This window comes from Thalassophryne amazonica, chromosome 15 (genome assembly GCF_902500255.1).
Source record: "Thalassophryne amazonica chromosome 15, fThaAma1.1, whole genome shotgun sequence".
Classification (NCBI taxonomy): domain Eukaryota; kingdom Metazoa; phylum Chordata; class Actinopteri; order Batrachoidiformes; family Batrachoididae; genus Thalassophryne; species Thalassophryne amazonica.
The window spans coordinates 4,776,375-4,794,413 of NC_047117.1; the positions used below are offsets into that span (position 1 = coordinate 4,776,375).

The following is an 18,039-nucleotide window of genomic DNA, read 5'->3' on the forward strand; positions in this document are numbered from 1 at the left end:
AATCAGATCACGTCCAATAATAAATATTTAAGTCACTTCGAAGCACAATGCTGCATGGGTGTGTCTCAAAAAAAAAAAAGAAAAAAAAAAAAAAGAAAAAAGAAAAATCATGATACAGTTCAATATTTTTTCTTCAGTATTTCAGAAAGTAAAAATTTGATGTATTATATAAACTGAAGCATTTTTTTTATTTTCATTTTGATAATTCTGGCCTACAGCTCTAAAAAAATTGAAAATGTGCATCTCCAAATATTCAAATATTTCATGAGATCAGTTAAAAAAGGTTTATAATACAGAAATACTGAACTTCTAAAAATTATCTTTATTTGTGCACGCAAGACGTGGTTGGGGTTCCATCCTGCATCGATGTGGTATGGAGAAGATCAGCCTGTGGCACTGCTGAGATGTTCTGGAAGCCCAGGGTGCTTTGTTCACGGCCCTCAGCTGGTCTTTAGTGTTGTGTCTGGGGTCTCTCATCTTCCTCTCTTCAAAACCCAACGGAGAACCTATGACATGGAAGCATGAAGTGCTCTGAACTCTCCTGGTAAACTGATGTATTGACTTTGGACTCAAACACAATGGCCCAACATCAGTAGATGACATGGCACCCAAACATCACACGGGACTTCAAGCAGCTTGGATTCTGTGCCTGTCCACTCTTCCTCCAAACTCTGAGACCTTGATTTCCAAATGAAATAAAAAGTTGACTTTCATCTGAAAAGAGGACTTTAGACCAATGAACAACGGTCCAGCTCCTTTTCTTCTTAGTCCAAGTAAGATGCTTCTAACATCGTCTCTGCTTCAGGAGTGGCTTGACTCGAGGAATGTAACACCTGTAGTCCATTTCCTGGGTGTGTCTACGTATGTGTGGTGGCTCTTGATGCACCGACTCCAGCTTCAGTCCACTCCTTGTGAAGCTACGCCAAGTTCTTGAACCAGCTTTGCTTGACAGTCTTCTCATGGCTACGGTCATCCCTGTTGTTTGTGCATCTTTTCCTACCACACGTTTCTCTTACAGGCAACTTTCCATAAATATGCTTTGATGCAGTACTTTGCAAACAGCCAGACCTTTAGGCAAAGACCGTCTGTGGCTGACCTTCCGTGTGGAGGGTGTCAACGAGTGTCTTCTGGACAAGTGTCAAGTCAGCAGTATTCCCCATGATTGTGGGTGTGTGTACTGAACCAGACAGAAAGGTTCTTGGTATTTATACTGCAGAAATGGTGACGTGAAATACTCTGATATTTTGGGATATACATTTTCTACTTTTTTTGGAGCTGCAGGCCATAATTATCAAAATTAAAATAAACAAAATACATGAAACCTTCTAGTTTTTTATGTAATGAGTTTGGAATGTACAACAGTTTCATTTTCTGAAATACAAAAATATTGAACTATTTCACAATATTCAAATTTTTTAAAGATTCACCTCTGTATTGTATTTATAACATTAATTTGGAGGAGGGCTGAGACGCGTGCCGTAAAAGCCTCACGTTGACCAAATCATGAATCTGACACATAGACCTGAATGAAACTCAGCTTCGCCCTTTGACCTTGGGGAAGTCCTCCCAGGGAAGGACTCAGCAGAACTGGGGTGGATGATGGTTCTTTAGATGCCACACAGGAACATGACTCTTCATCATCATCGACATCTACATGGATGAATGAATGTCAAATGTGTCCCTGTGTGGAAATTCTTGAATTGGACCGATACACTCAAATGTACAAGCAGTCATACTGATAAATAATTAACAGTAATATACTGTATTGATCGCTCAGTTAGTACTGATGTTCCATCCGGTGGTTTCTTCTTCATTATAAAAGCATTTTGTTGTTGTTTGTGTGACGATTATAAATTCTGGATGCCGAACTGAGTTAAGTCTACTTATATTTCTGTAACCATCCGGACAGCTGCACCAGAAGGTGAATGTTTCTTTTCTTCTTTTTTTTTTTTTTTTTTTTTTTTTTACAGCTGTCTCAACGGGAAGCTGCTCAGTTTCATTGCTGTTCTATTTGTTATTCCACAAAATTTAAAGTTCTGGCACTTCATAAGTTTCAGATCCATTATAAGACTGACCTTTAACTGACCTTCAGCCATTGGCTGTGCAAACAGTGATGCGTACAGGAGGAATTTATTTAAACCTGCATACAGTCACTGCAGCTCATGACAGGGGTATGAACACACCTTTAGAGTGCACAAATAAATAAATAAATCATGGGATTACTGCATTTTGTGGCATCAGTTTTAAAAATACTTCCCAGAACTCTTTTAATATATATGACTATATCTTCTACAATTTTTTTCATTAAAAATATTCAGGAAATGGATGAAAGGTCCTGAATGTACATATGCCCCCACCTTCCACAAAAGCTCCGCCCACAACCCCTGTGATTGGCCTGTTGGTATTTGTGACACAGTCAATGTCTATGACAAACTCCTGCTTCAGGTAAATACAAAAAAGACTGCCCCCTTCAGGACAGGACGGGAATGAACTGTCACAGTATGGAGTGAAAAAATTAAAATGTGACTTTAAATGAAGTGGAACAAACAGGTGAAACCTGTCGGCTGTATCTCTTTAAACACAACTATGTAACAGCAGCTGTACTACTGCCCCAAACAAATACTGCAGTTCAGCTAAAACATGCACACAGTACCTGCACTTATTTTTACAAATCCAAAAACGGACATCCAGGTTGTTCAAGAGAAGAACCCTATATCTCATATTAATGTGTTTTATATGTGAAATGGTAAATATGGTTCATGCTGTCTGACACAATGAAGCACTTTGAGCCAAGAGAATCTATTGATCTCTTATCAGTCAGTCTCAGTATTCAGGCTTCAAAAACACAATTAAATACACGGCAATACTCTCAGGGCCATCAAAAAACACAAGAAATAAAGCATGAGGTGTTTAAGTTTCATTGCACCACATCAGTGATGTTGCTGTGGGTCCTGATTTTGTCAAGCCCGGCGGGTGCCAGGCACCCGAAGTGTTTGGACCCAAAATGCAAACTCTCTGACTACTAGATGTAGAAGTACTCATGGTCTTTAATTCAGGCTCTGGTTCGGTACACAGGTGATCAGTTGGCGAGGCAGAAGCACAAACAGGGTCAGGCAAAAACGCAGTCATGGGCAAGCAGGGTTCAAAGGCACGAGCAGACACAGACATCATGGGCAAAGCAAAAGGCGCAGTCAAAAAACACAAGGCAGGATCTGGATACACGGCAAAAACAGGACTAGACAAAGCGCTGGTGAGTGTACAAAGACAACAAACGAGCAAGGGTGTGGTGGCTGGGTGGAGACTAAATAGGACAGGAGTTAACTAGGTGCACGTGAGGAACAATCAAGAAGGAGGCGTGGCTAGTGAATGAAGATACTTCATTGTGCAAGACAGTGAGGGAGGACAACTTACGGTGGAGTGAAGAAAAGACAAAGATATGTGAACAGGTGCACAGAGCGTGAGTGAAAGAAGACAAAGCAGACAGAGTTAAAGTGAGAGAAAAACATGACAGGTGCAGGATGTGAAGTGAACATAAATAACTGGGCGTGAGACAAGGACATGAAAGCAGGTGCAGGATGTGAAGTAGGAACAAGAGGCAAAAACAAAACTGAGCTACAACTGAATAAGAGTCAAACAGGAACATGGACTAGACTAAACAAGAACTGGCAACATGGACTAGAATACAAGATGGAGCAAAATACTAAAATGACATTAAACAAAAACTGACTAAAGAAAACTAGGCAGTAATACCAACCATAAGAAGAAGCAGTGAACAAACAATAACCAAAACAAATCCTGACATAACAGTACAACAAATATTATAACCAAGAAGAACAAGAGATAACTAAACAATGACTGAAAACTAGAACAGAGTGAAAGGCCAAAGTAAAAAGTAACAAAGAAAACAAAGTGACAAAACAGAAAATAACCATATGATGAAAATGAAATACCTAGTAAATCATAAGAATAAAGTGGCAAGAAAAACCTTACAGAAAATCACATGATGAAAATAATAACTAATAAATCAAAGGCACAGCAGACGGGAAACCATGAAAAGAGGAAAATCAAGGGCTTAGTGCCCTGACCGGGCCCAGTTCCTGACAGATTTATACTCAGTGGCCACTTTATTAGATACACTTGACTGTCTCATTAACCAGTGAAACAGCAGTAAGATGCAGATGTGGTCAAAGTGTTCAGACCGAACACCAAGAACGTTAGTGTCAAAAACTCAGTGACCGCTCGTACCTAATAAAGTGGCCGGTTAACTTTGCAGTCATGAGCATAGAGTCACTTTAATCCTGAAACCCGTTTTCACGAGTTTATTGTTGGTAACACACTTTCTGTCCTCACAGTATTTATTTCTTTAATGCACTTGTGTCCTGTGGTTGGTCTTCAGATTGATAAGTACCTGTACTCGATGCGCTTCTCGGACGAAACGCTGAAGGACATCAAGAACCGGTTCCGCAGGGATATGGAGAATGGGCTCGGGCGTGACACCAATCCCACCGCCACCGTCAAGATGCTGCCTACATTCGTCAGGTCCATCCCTGACGGATCAGGTAAAAACCGTCACTCTAACAGCACACATTTGCAAAAATACTGCCTCCCCCCCACCCCCACCCAAAGAAAAAGCACAAAAGTCTTTTATAGTTTACTTTGGAATATTTTAGAACTGATTTTAAGCTTTTGCTGCTGACCTATGACGTCGTTAATGGATGTGCACCTTAATGTCTTATGGATTTCATGAAGCCATATGTGCCGACCTGCCCACTGCGGTCTTAAGATTGCAGGCTTTCTATCCAAAGAATTTTTCCACAAAGGTCTGCTCTGTCCCGTTTCATAGCAAAATGGGGAGCGTTTTGAAGCATCACACAGTAACTTTTTGATCATCTTTGTCAATCTTGAACAAACCTCATATACTTAGTAGTTACTGCCATCATCAGCACCATGTTTGAAATTGGGATCCAATTTTTTAACTTTTCAGAAAATTCATCCTAATTCTCGAAATGGTTGATAGTATGCGGTAACACTGAGGTATTCGTAGTCTTAACGGCTTCAATCATATTGGAACTACTTTACACTAGCTGTGGTTATAATATAATTATATAAAGAAGCCAAATGTTTTTAATATGATGTCATAAAGGAATAAAAGCAATAAAATCCCCCCTTTTACAAGTGCTTCAAATAATATTCATGCAAGACAGCAATGTTTATTATTAGCATTTCTGCAGATCAGATCTTAATTACAGTAATCTAGAAATAATTTCAGCAAATGCAAAACATAATAAAAACATCTGTGATGTTGCTTTACTGTACTGCAAAACAAGTTGGCTCATCTATTGACCGTTCATTTGCGCCCCCTGTTGTGGGTCCGTGTCACTACATTTTCCTAACATAATAGACCTCGTATTTCTTATTGTTACATGAGAAACAAGGTACCAGTAGATTCAGTAGATCTTCACAAATCCAACAAGACCAAGCATTCATCATATGCACACTCTTAAGGCTATGAAATTGGGCTATTAGTAAAAAAAAGTAGAAAAGGGGGTGTTCACAATAATAGTAGTGTAGCATTCAGTCAGTGAGTTTGTCAGTTTTGTGGAACAAACTGGTGTGAATCAGGTGTCCCCTATTTAAGGATGAAGCCAGCACCTGTTGAACATGCTTTTCTCTTTGAAAGCCTGAGGAAAATGGGACGTTCAAGACATTGTTCAGAAGAACAGCATAGTTTGATTAAAAGTTGATTGGAGAGGGGAAAACTAATACGCAGGTGCAAAAAATTATAGGCTGTTCATCTACAATGATCTCCAATGCTTTAAAATGGACCAAAAAAAAACAAAAAAAACAGACGTGTGGAAGAAAACAGAAAACAATCATCAAAATAGATAGAAGAATAACCAGAATGGCAAAGGCTCACCCATTGATCAGCTCCAGGATGATCAAAGACAGTCTGGAGTTACCTGTAAGTGCTGTGACAGTTAGAAGACGCCTGTGTGAAGCTAATTTATTTGCAAGAATCCCCCGCAAAGTCCCTCTGTTAAATAAAAGACATGTGCAGAAGAGGTTACAATTTGCCAAAGAACACATCAACTGGCCTAAAGAGAAATGGAGGAATATTTTGTGGACTGATGAGAGTAAAATTGTTCTTTTTGGGTCCAAGGGCCTCAGACAGTTTGTGAGATGACCCCCAAACTCTGAATTCAAGCCACAGTTCAGAGTGAAGACAGCGAAGCATGGTGGTGCAAGCATCATGATATGGGCATGTTTCTCCTACTATGGTGTTGGGCCTATATATCGCATACCAGGTATCATAGATCAGTTTGGACATGTCGAAATACTTGAAGAGGTCATGTTGCCTTATGCTGAAGAGGACATGCCCTTGAAATGGGTGTTTCAACAAGACAATGACCCCAAGCACACTAGTAAATGAGCAAAATCTTGGTTCCAAACCAACAAAATTAATGCCTCGCAGATGTGAAGAAATCATGAAAAACTGTGGTTATACAACTAAATACTAGTTTAGTGATTCACAGGATTGATAAAAAAGCAGTTTGAACATAATAGTTTTGAGTTTGTACCATCAACAGCAGATGCTACTATTATTGTGAACACCCCCTTTTCTACTTTTTTTTTTTTTTACTAATAGCCCAATTTCATAGCCTTAAGAGTGTGCATATCATGAATGCTTGGTCTTGTTGGATTTGTGAGAATCTACTGAATCTACTGGTACCTTGTTTCCATGTAACAATAAGAAATATACTCAAAACCTGGATTAATGTTTTTAGCCACATAGCACTACTATTATTCTGAACACTACTGTATAAAACGGAGAAAATCCCTTATATGTAGGTCACGGATTAATTGCAGGCAGGAGGCGCCAAATAAAGAAAAGAAAGACGAAAATAAAAAAGAAAGAAAGAAAGAAAAAAGGGTGAATGTTTTTAACTTTGATAACTTAATGTTTGCCCCAATTTCTTAGTCGTTATCTTCAAACCAGGTTAGGTGTTAAAAAATACTCAGATAAGGAAAACTTTTCTGACTTTATTTTTATTTTTGATGTTTGATAAAAGTGTGCCTGTCTGTATAAAAGTAGCAATATATTATTGTCTTGTAAGATGTGGTTTACAATAAAAATGAATATTTTATTTAGCAAAATTTGACTTTTTTATATTGGTATTCACAAGGGACAGACATGGAAAGACGTATAAAAATTTATTATTATTTTTTTAAATATCAGTGGTCAATCCATGAAATTAAGACACCCCCCACCCCCCCCCCAAACCCCACCAAAAATTCCTGGATGCACCCGTCATTAATTTGAGAAGAGTAAGAAATCTGTACACGGAACACGACGGTTCAGTCACAGTAAATTTGTGCAAGCAGAAGTGAAAGTGATGGAGATTATTTAAAAACAAAATAAATCCCTCATGTGGAACATGATAAATATCACTTAAAAGTCAGACAGACACACACACACACACGGATCTGCAGAATCCCATTGACAAAAACAAATCCAAGTCTACAGGTTTGCTGCTTTAAGATGGGTTTGAACGCAGCTCGAGCACAGAAATAACAACATGTCACACAGTCTGGGCACTGGGGACTCTCTCATTCTCTCACATTATAAATAGACTCATATTCCATCAGCCACACGGTGGCCCGACGCTGACCGGAGACAACAGACAGCAGGGCCACGTGACACACTCTAATGCTACGTTCACAACCCTCGGAAATCCGGAAAGACCCGACCTAAGAAAAAAAACCCCACTTCCAGAAAAATACCATTTCTGAGATCATCTCAGGGACAAATATGGATCAATTATTTGGCCTATCAGAGCAGAGCTGATGTGTGGGGCTGGAAACTTCAGTAACTCTACATAGAATGTGAATATATGACATATAGCAGTAACGTCTTGTTAAGAATTCATATTTTCAACATTAGTAACACTGTTGTCTCACCAGTCACAAATGCAGCTGCAACCGATATGATGTCAAATTTGAATTCTACATGCTGCGGCAGTATAAAAACCACGTCCTTTTTTATATTTGTTGCATTTTTTGTTGTTGTTGTTAAATAGAGGGGTGGCATCTCAGTCGACCCCCCCCCCCCCCCCCCCCCCCCCACACACACACACACATACAGAGTCTACACAGGCAGATTCACTCACTCATGAAGGAGAGGTTGTAAAAAGTATTCGTGCCATCCTAACAAATGGTTGACAAGTTTGACCATTTGGGGACAGTGTGGAGTCCAGCCCCTCCTCCCCCCCCTTTCACCTGCAGCTAGAGCCGCCTCGTACAGACGAGAGTGAAGCCTGAATGATGGAAACTGTGTACACGTGATTAGTCTGAGTACACAGAATGACAACATCTTCATTTTCCTCACTGAAACAAATCTAATTTGAGTGAGTTGAAAGCAAACAGGTGAACACAACACAAAATGTCACCCTGTGCCTGCAGCAGAGTGGGCGGAGCTCTGCAGGAAAGTCCACGTCACACACGGCGGCTCCAGCAGTGCACATACACGTGCACGAACATTCTGCATAGGACTTCAGACAAACACTGATCTGATTGGCCAGAGTGGGCGGGGCTTAATGCATCTAACAACCTTAAACCACTTTATTTTATAAAAACAGGGCTGTAAACATAAATTCCCTTCATCTTTTTTACTTGAAGCTGCAACACTATTTGAAACCAAATCCTCCCTAAAGAAAGCAGCAGAATGTCTCGTGCTGCAGCGTCCTTTCACCAAACACCCGGTCCTTCTCCAAAATGACTCCTTTTCTAGAACAGGATTAGAAGTGGAACGAGTCGCCGGGAGTTTTGATTGGACCATAAAGCCTGAAACAAATCAAGTCACGATGTTTCGTTTTCTACGTTGATTTCAACATTTGAGTGTAAAAGCAAATATTTTACAAAAGCAGTGACAGAAACCACAGCAATGAGAGGCATCAGAGGACTGATTCGTATCCCGCGTGCGCACACTACACACTACGCTGTAAATGTATACACACTTCTGTAATGGTGCTTATGAAGTCATTCATACCAATCAATCAGAAATATTTTAACTGATCAATATATGCTTTAGATCTTCCATCAAGGCTTCTTGGTTGAGGAAATATACAAAAAAGGGGTGTTTTTTTAAAACCATATTTTCCTTGACCTTCGAGCAGACTACTTGAAAATCTAATCATTCATCGATATCTATCTAAGTAATATTCCCACCAAGTTCGAAGGAAATCCATCCATCTGTTTTTGAGTTATCTTGTCCAGAGTCCACACACCAGTGAAAACACCACCCTATGTTTGCCGTTTCACCGATGCACAGGGTAAAGAACACAAGACACCTCCCACTAAAACCTCAACACAGACATTATAGTAGATATCTGAGACACCTCAGGACCACCTTCAGGTTTTGGACTAAAAGTCATCTCCAGAAGATAAAAGGGTAGCACACATAAATCTTTAGCAGGTTACCTCTTTAAATCACTGACATTTGACCGTTTCTGTTATTCTGACAGAAAAGGGTGACTTTATCGCTCTGGACCTGGGCGGGTCCAACTTTCGGATTCTGCGGGTCAAAGTGACAGAGGACAAGAAGCAGCCGGTCCAGATGGAGAGTCAGGTGTACGAGACGCCTGACGACATAATCCACGGGAGCGGGACGCAGGTAACGACAAACTCTAATTTGGTAAATACATGAGTTCTATGACAGTAAAAACAAAACCACCTGAAGGTAAAACACTCCATAAGAACTCTAAATGACATGTGACGCAGTGTTTTCCAACTCAGCCAGACGTCTGAACAGCTACGGAATTTATTTTGAAACATGTTTAAAATTTGTTTTCTATGTTTCAAACATTCAAAGGTTCCCACCGTCACAATTAATTCAATCTAAATGAGTTATTAGTGTGTGTAACAGACTCACTATATCACTGGATGTGTCACGATCATCGTTACATCAAGACCACGTATCGCATTTTCTGGTGTATAAGCTGCAACTGTAAAAAATCCGTCTTGAAGAGGAAAATGATATAATAGTGTGACTGCTAGTATAAGTTGCACCTTTTTTCTATATTATTGATACTTTCATTTTGTCTGTATGTTTGCCCAACTCTCTCTGTCCAATATCCACTATTCATTGCATATAATCAATGTGCAACATATTACACTGTATACAAACACATATTCAGACTTCTTGCAAATGCATAGTGTTTTTTTTTTTTGCAATTGTATATACACCTCAGACTGTATCACTGTTTTTTATGTTTGTGCTAAGAAGGAGTTGCTTTTAATCTCACTGTATATGTGTATAATGACAATAAAGGCATTCTATTCTATTTTAAAATAAGTCTCAGGGCTGGTAGCATCAGATCAACAGTGGATGTTGCCTAGCAACAGGCCGTATAGACACCCACCATGTAGCAGGACTGCAACTAATATATATATATATATATATATATATATATATATATATATATATATATATATATGTGTGTGTGTGTGTGTGTGTGTGTGTGTGTGTGTATAAATGTCTTGTTTTGTTCACACCCAAAACATATTTAGTGTACTGTCAGAAGGGAGCAAAGAAAAAAATTGTAAAGTAAAAGCATAAAATATTCTGATTGAAGAAGCTGAAATCAGAGAATTTGGATTTTTTAAAGGACTAAACAATTGATCAAATCTCAAAACAATTGTCTTTTAAATAAATAGTTGATTAATAGTCACTTAACTGTTGCAGCGCTACTGTGCAGTCCGGAGGCTTCAAACATACGGATGCAAGTTGCTAATAGTAATTATATGTAGATGTTTCAATGTGCAGGTCACACAAAGTAGATGGTTTGGGTGGAGACATGTAGATGCTAACTGTTTCAAGATGTTTAATATGGTGAGTTTAAATGTTCACATTAGTACTGTGGATTTAAAATGATGATATCTCCGTCTGAAATGTAGAGGAGCACTAATTATAAAGTCACTAAAATGGGGGAAAAAACTGCACAAAAAGTATTTCAAAGCTGCAATGAAATGAATACACATAAATAATGTATTTTTACATTACTGAATATACACGTTTTTTGACCTCAACAGCAGTTTGGCAGCCATATCTGACATCTTTAGCCTCTCTTCATGTTATGCTTTCAGCCAAACCAGATGACGCAAAAAACATTCACAGAAAATGTCATCAAACTACAGCGCAGCTTCTTATTTCCTGCTCACACCCAAGCCATATTTATAAAATTACAAAAACGATATTAGATGTTATGCAGATGATGTCATTTACTATTTATAAAATGTTGCATTTGTTGTTTTTTTTTTACTACGTACTTTCGTTCAGCGGTGTCTAATGTCACATATTGTTTGTGTAATACGACCTTCTGTGTAACGTAAGCAAGGACAGGATTTATCTTGATGAGCGACAGTAAACTGGAGAACAGCTGGTGGTTGTAGCGTAACATGATAACCCAAACATGAGCAAGCCAGGCCGTGATTGGCTAAGACAGAAACTCACGCAGACAGAAAGAGTAAAGACAGATGTCATAAAGACAGCTGGGAAAAAAAAAAAAAAAAAAAAGGTAAAATGATACATCAACAGGTTTATAAGGAACAAAGAGGATCGTAACGAGCAGCGACAGGTCATATCTGAACTCTATTTACCTGCACATGAGATAAATGCAGAAAAACCTGAAAATATAGGAATAATGGCACAGAGATGTCCAAAATATCTGGATTTAAAACCCAAAATACTGAAAGATTTGCTTTCAGAAGATTTAAATGCTTTTTACATTAATTTTTCTTTTTACATATTTGTCACATTTTTGTTGTCGTTATAATGGAATATATATATATATATATATATATATATATATATATATATATATATATATATATATATATATATATATATATATATATATATATATATATACATACATACATACAGATAAACACAAAATGGTAACTTTGTTATTATTATTATTATTTTTAAACACAAAAATTGACATTTTGGTTTCAGTGTTATTCAACCTGAAAGCTCCAGTAACGGAATTATTTCCACAGATAAGTACGTTTCTCAAAGTCCAATTTTATCTCAAGTTCCTTGTTTTTTAATTTTAAAGATTACACTAAAATAAAACTGTTAAACTCAAAAGCAGACTAGAGCACGGCGCTCGTACAGCACAAACCTGTGCCAACACTAGTTTATAATTCCACAAATTTTTTTACCCTGGAAAAATTCAAGGTCAAAATCCTGTTAGAGGTGTCTTTTTATAAGATCAATTAGATGTGATCAAATGTCAGGAGGATGTATTTAGTTCATGCACTTGAATTTAAGTTTGTTTTTTGTTTTTTTGTGGTGTTGTCAGGGTTTTTTTTTTTTCTTTCAACTTTTTCAGTTTCTGAAATTTTCCCAGATAATTTTCACAGAACATTGAACATTGCACAATGTGTTGTTGCTTTTTGGCACTTGGATTCTGACTGATAACTGGAAGACAAACAGGCATAAAACTGGAACCTCCATCAAATTTTGGTGGTGTAGGTAAATCCAGAATAGAAACATGAGAGTAACTGAGGCACTTTTGGTTGAGATATAATGCAAAATGTACACCAAATGACCTTTTCAATATTAAATTCAAATGTCTACAAAATCCATAATCCAGATCAGATTTGGATCAAACTTTTACCATGTGATAGTGAGTGTCAGTCTGCACCTCACCTTGGAATATGAGAGTGATTGGGGCATGTTTGATTAAGATATAATGTAAAATATACATTAAATAGTGTTTTCAATGTTAAATTTAAATGACAAAATCTGTAATCTGGATCAAATCTGGATTAAACTTTGTGAGTTGATAAAGCATATCATCCTACATAATGCTCTGAAATATGAAAGACATTCAATCTTTTTGGACAGAGCTATGAATTTTTGAAAATTATTTCAATGTTAAAGGATAGGGATTTTTCCAGTTTTACAAGATTTTTTTCCTGACTTTGACCTTTGACCTTGAAGATTTAATCAGTTCTTGCCTATCAGGATATGAATCCTCTGTAATAATTTCATAACAATATATGAAAAATTGTGAGTTCCAGACTGGGCGAAAACATCATTGGAGGAGGTTATAAGAATCACAAAATCCATTTTCTTGGTTAATCCAAAGTGTAAATGTGCGTTTTCCTGCCGCAGCTCTTCGACCATGTGGCAGAGTGCCTGGGAGACTTCATGGAGAAGCAAAAGGTCAAGGACAAAAACCTTCCAGTAGGATTTACCTTCTCCTTCCCCTGTGCCCAAACCAAACTGAATGAGGTAAACAGCACGAAAAAACAAAAACCGTTCTGTTCATTTTATTCTTTATATTTTATGTGACATCTTGGAATCGTGTTGTTGAAAAGCTGAGACTCCTCCGAGACGCCGTGTTTAACTCTGACTGCTGGCCGACCTCTTAAATGTTCTTGTTTTATAGGCGGTTTTATTGACATGGACAAAGAAGTTTAAAGCGAGCGGCGTGGAAGGCGCGGATGTTGTGAAGCTTCTGAGCAAGGCCATCATGAGACGAGGGGTGAGTTTTTCTAAAATTTAAAATTATTATGTTATTTGCTGATTTGTTGTGTTGAAACTTACTCTAATGCATACTGTGTGCTATAATGTACTGTATGTATGCAGTCAAACCCATGTACACCCCCAACACACACACACAACCCCTCTCCCCCCGTAGGGTGGGTTTTTACTAGTATAAGTATTTGCTGTATCGATGACGGGGTGTTAGTTAAAAGTCAACAAACCACATTAGAAAAGTCCCTGTGCTGACTGGTGCTGAGCAGCTTTTACTTTATAAATTCTGACCCGGGTGTCTGCAGGACTATGAGGCGGACATCATGGCGGTGGTTAATGACACAGTTGGTACGATGATGACCTGTGGGTTTGACGATCAGCGCTGTGAGGTCGGCATCATCATAGGTAAGAAAAATAAATAAATCTTGTATTGACTTCATGAGTATGACAAGTCACATCAGGTCTGGAAACAGGCACTGGCAGGCCACAGTCAACACGCCACGGAACCGATCCAGGTTCTAGACAGTGGCCACCCAGGCAGACAACTGGTCCGTCCCCACCAGTCCAAAGTACCCATCTATCTGCTGCAGCCAGGTGAAATGTGAGCATGTCCTGCTTCTCCATGACATATGTCCTGGATTACACGTCCAAAATGACACAGCTGATGTTCCCTCAAAATGCAAGTGGCGCTCCATACCCGAGTCTCCCCACATCACCGTTTTTTTGACACAAAAACGTTCCAGCAGTAGCCAAGGATCCTTCAAAGAGACCCAGTACCAAAGCCATCCAGTTGTCACCTTAGGTTAGTGGTTTGAGTCAAAGTCTCAAGTCCCGAGACCCTAAAGACTTGGACCTTCATTCTCCTGTAAAGATATCAGCATCACCAAACATCTGTTTTCACCTTTCATTCAAAAGACACACAACTACATGATTTAATAAATGTTTTACAAAGTACTCCACAGTTGTCTGAGTCCAGTTTTATAAACATATTGTATTCGTCTTTTAAACCCAAAGTTATTCGGAACACGTGCTGTCATTTCAGGAACGGGAACTAACGCCTGCTACATGGAGGAACTGCGTCACATTGACCTGGTAGAAGGAGACGAGGGACGGATGTGTATCAACACCGAGTGGGGAGCCTTCGGGGACAACGGGTCCTTAGAGGACATCCGAACAGAGTTTGACCGCGAGATCGACAGAGGCTCCATCAACCCGGGAAAACAACTGTAGGACTAAAAATCAATTTTATTTATTTTTTAATCGTGGGAGGAGTTTTAGAAACAACAACAACCTTTGATTCACATCAAATAATTTTAGCATTTGGCTCAGGATAGAGATCTTTGCAGGATTATTTGTTCCTGCTCATGAATCCTGGATCAGTTGTTCCATCACCATCAGTCTATGAGAAAACATTTTGTTGGATTTTGCCACAAATTTTAAACTGATATTACAAATATACTGACTCAGATAATCAGCTTTTTGCTATGTTGCTGTTCTCAGGCCTCAGTTGAGTTTTTAATAAATTAACCAAATGGAAAATCATCAGCATCTTTTTAAATAAAATCATAATGTGTGTTACACAAAATATTGACCAAAACACTTGTTTTTTTCCTTTCTTTTTTTTTTTTGGAACAACATAACTTTGTTTCCATGAATAGTTTGACACCTGACAACATTAAAAATACAGATTTTTACTTCTCATGCTGTTAAACTCTGCACTGTAAAAACTACATATCTTGCCAAGTGTATCTGTCTCATGTCTAGTCAAAATATTAACTTTTTTTTTTTTGAAAATGCATCTGAAAAATGTTGTGAAGTGAAAGAGTTTTGACAGCATCTTGGTTTGGCACATATTGGAGATAAAACAAGATTTTTTGATTCACCATGGGACTTTTCAAATGCGGTAAATGTCAAAGATGCAACACTCCCTAATAGTAAAATAAAGCTCAAAATGAGTGTTTCAGTGAATAATTTCAAGACATTATTTAAAAAAAAAATGTAAGTGAATTTTCACTTGTTCCATTGGCAGATTTTCTTTTTTAATTGTTACAAGTCAAACCCATAAGCTAAATGAATTAATTAATCAATAAGCCAATGGAACAAGTGAAAATTCAAACCTTTTTTGACATACAATCTTAAAACTGGCAGAGAAAAGCAGTTTGTGTTTTAGTTTACTGGTATTATTAGGAAGCGTTGTATCTTTTACAATTAACACAGCAGCTTAAAAATCATCTGGAGAGTCAAAAAAAATATATATAAATAAATAAATAAATCTTGTTTCATCTCAGATATGACTCAAAACAAGATGTTTCCAAGACTCTTTCACTTAAGATTTATAAGATTCATTGTCTTAAAACAGGTCCTGTGAGGTGATTTACATATTTTGACTAGAAAAAACCTAAACCTTTACGTATGTCCTAGACTTTGAGTTGTTGCCGTGCACGTCTCCAGTCAGTGGAACAGTGAGTTAGCTTTGTGGGATTTATTCTCAAAGTTCTTTTGATCTTGTGTTCTTAATTAAAGACAAAAGTGACATATTTCTGCTGTTTTCACTAAAGAGAAGACTTAAAAAAAAAAAAAGACATTATTGTCCATGAAAGCTCACCTGAAAAGGCTGTTGTCTTTCTCTCTGGTTAGGTTTGAGAAGATGGCCAGCGGCATGTACATGGGAGAGCTGGTTCGACTCATCCTGGTCAAAATGGCCAAAGAAGGCCTGCTGTTTGAGGGACGAATAACCCCCGAGCTCCTGACCAAAGGAAAGATCAAAACAAAGCACGTTTCTGCCATTGAAAAGTGAGTGATGACAAACACACATCAGAAATGCTGCATGTTTTAAACTCAGCCCACACACAGTCTCAGTTCACTCCAATCTGACACCATGGAGACACACGATTCGAATGGACCACGAGAAACCTGCAGAGACCGTTTGACCAGGTAGGACCCAGTATCATTTTTAAAGTCCCAACGCACTTCAAGCCTGCAAGATATCAGAGTTTCTGGACAATAGCTTCCTGGTTCGAACAGTATCACTGATCAGAGTTTAAAATCCGGTCAGGTCTCAGGACATGCCCTGGTACTACACACTTCTGCATCCAGCACATTACAGAACCGCCTTGGCTCACGGATGGCGTCTACCCCATCTCTCTAAAGTATCCATTTATCTGCTGCAGTCATGTGAAAAATGTGTTTCTCCAGCTTTTGGGGTCCACACCTGTATGCTGGATCATGACCAAAGAAACGTGTCCAACAGGACATAGCTGGTGTTCTCTCACAATGCAGGTGGTACTCCTCATCTGAGTCCCCTTAAGTAACCGATCATTTGACGCAAAGTCATCCCAGCAGTACCCAAGGATCCCCCAAAAAGACCTAGTACTAAAGACATCTAGTTGGCAGCTTAAGTCACTGGGTAGCATCCAAGTCTCACAATCATACAGTAAGACAGGAAACACCGGGAACCCTTTGGTCTCCCGTAAAGATATCGGCATTTTTAAATACTGCGTGTGTGATGCTGGAGTGTGAGTGCAAAACGTTACATGGAACAGAAGAGATGAGGTCTTTAATAATGATGATTAAATGCTATTTTAGGACTAAAGAGGGGCTGAAGAAGTGTATGGAAATCCTGACTCGGCTTGGGGTGGAACCTTCAGACGAGGACTGCCTGGCAGTGCAGCACGTGTGCACCATTGTGTCTTTCCGCTCAGCAAATCTCATTTCTGCATCCCTGGGTGCCATTCTTTCTCGCCTAAAGGACAACAAAGGAGTAGCACGCCTGCGAACTACTGTGGGCATCGACGGGTCTCTCTACAAGATGCACCCTCAGTGAGTAGTCTTCAGACACAACATGAGAGTTCGGCTACGCGGAACACATGAACACGTGGCGCTTACCTTAATGCATTATTTTGATTTTCGTCTTCATGTTTCTCTTGATGTTCTCCAAAAGACACAGAATGTTGGAGTGTGACGGATCACAAAACCCACGGTTCAGATCTGATCATGTTTTTTAAGTCAGAGCTTTTTCAGATCAGGAAAATTAATAAAATTAGTCTTTGTCAATGTCATAGAAATATAATTAAAAAAAAAAAAAAAGAGAGAGAGACTGAAATAAAATAAACCAAACCTGAATTCATAACTTAAAAAGGACTCACTCATCTTCAACCGCTTACTCCAGTTAAGCGTGACAGAGGGCTGGAACCTATCCCAGCAGTCACAGGGAGTGAGGCGGGGTTCACCCTGGACAGGACGCCAGTCTGTCGCAGTATAACTTCTTTTTTTTTTTTTTTTTTTTTTAAACAGGACGTCTACATTATCTGCTGAGAGGGTAACAGCAACAACAAAATATCATTACTTTCAAGATAAAAACCACTCAGCAAAGCCCCCCCACCATTACTCTACAAACGTAGCTCAGTTCCTCCATTCACATGAACATGCATCTTTTTTCCTCTGTTCACACTTTAATTTCACTGACATCTGCATCAAGATGTGCACATTTATTA

The 18,039-nt window shown here is 38.7% G+C and overlaps 1 protein-coding gene across 3 annotated transcripts in view; it reads left to right on the top strand.

Annotated features, from left to right (window-relative positions):
- Positions 1-18,039, top strand: part of LOC117525937 (hexokinase-1) — a 47,621-nt gene that overhangs the window by 3,587 nt on the left and 25,995 nt on the right. For all 3 annotated transcript variants that reach the window (XM_034187899.1, XM_034187901.1, XM_034187902.1), the window contains 8 exons: positions 4,397-4,559; positions 9,522-9,670; positions 13,181-13,300; positions 13,458-13,553; positions 13,852-13,951; positions 14,589-14,772; positions 16,184-16,339; positions 17,132-17,365. In XM_034187899.1, coding sequence (XP_034043790.1) covers positions 4,397-4,559; positions 9,522-9,670; positions 13,181-13,300; positions 13,458-13,553; positions 13,852-13,951; positions 14,589-14,772; positions 16,184-16,339; positions 17,132-17,365 — 1,202 coding nt within the window. The remainder of the gene's footprint in view (positions 1-4,396; positions 4,560-9,521; positions 9,671-13,180; positions 13,301-13,457; positions 13,554-13,851; positions 13,952-14,588; positions 14,773-16,183; positions 16,340-17,131; positions 17,366-18,039) is intronic.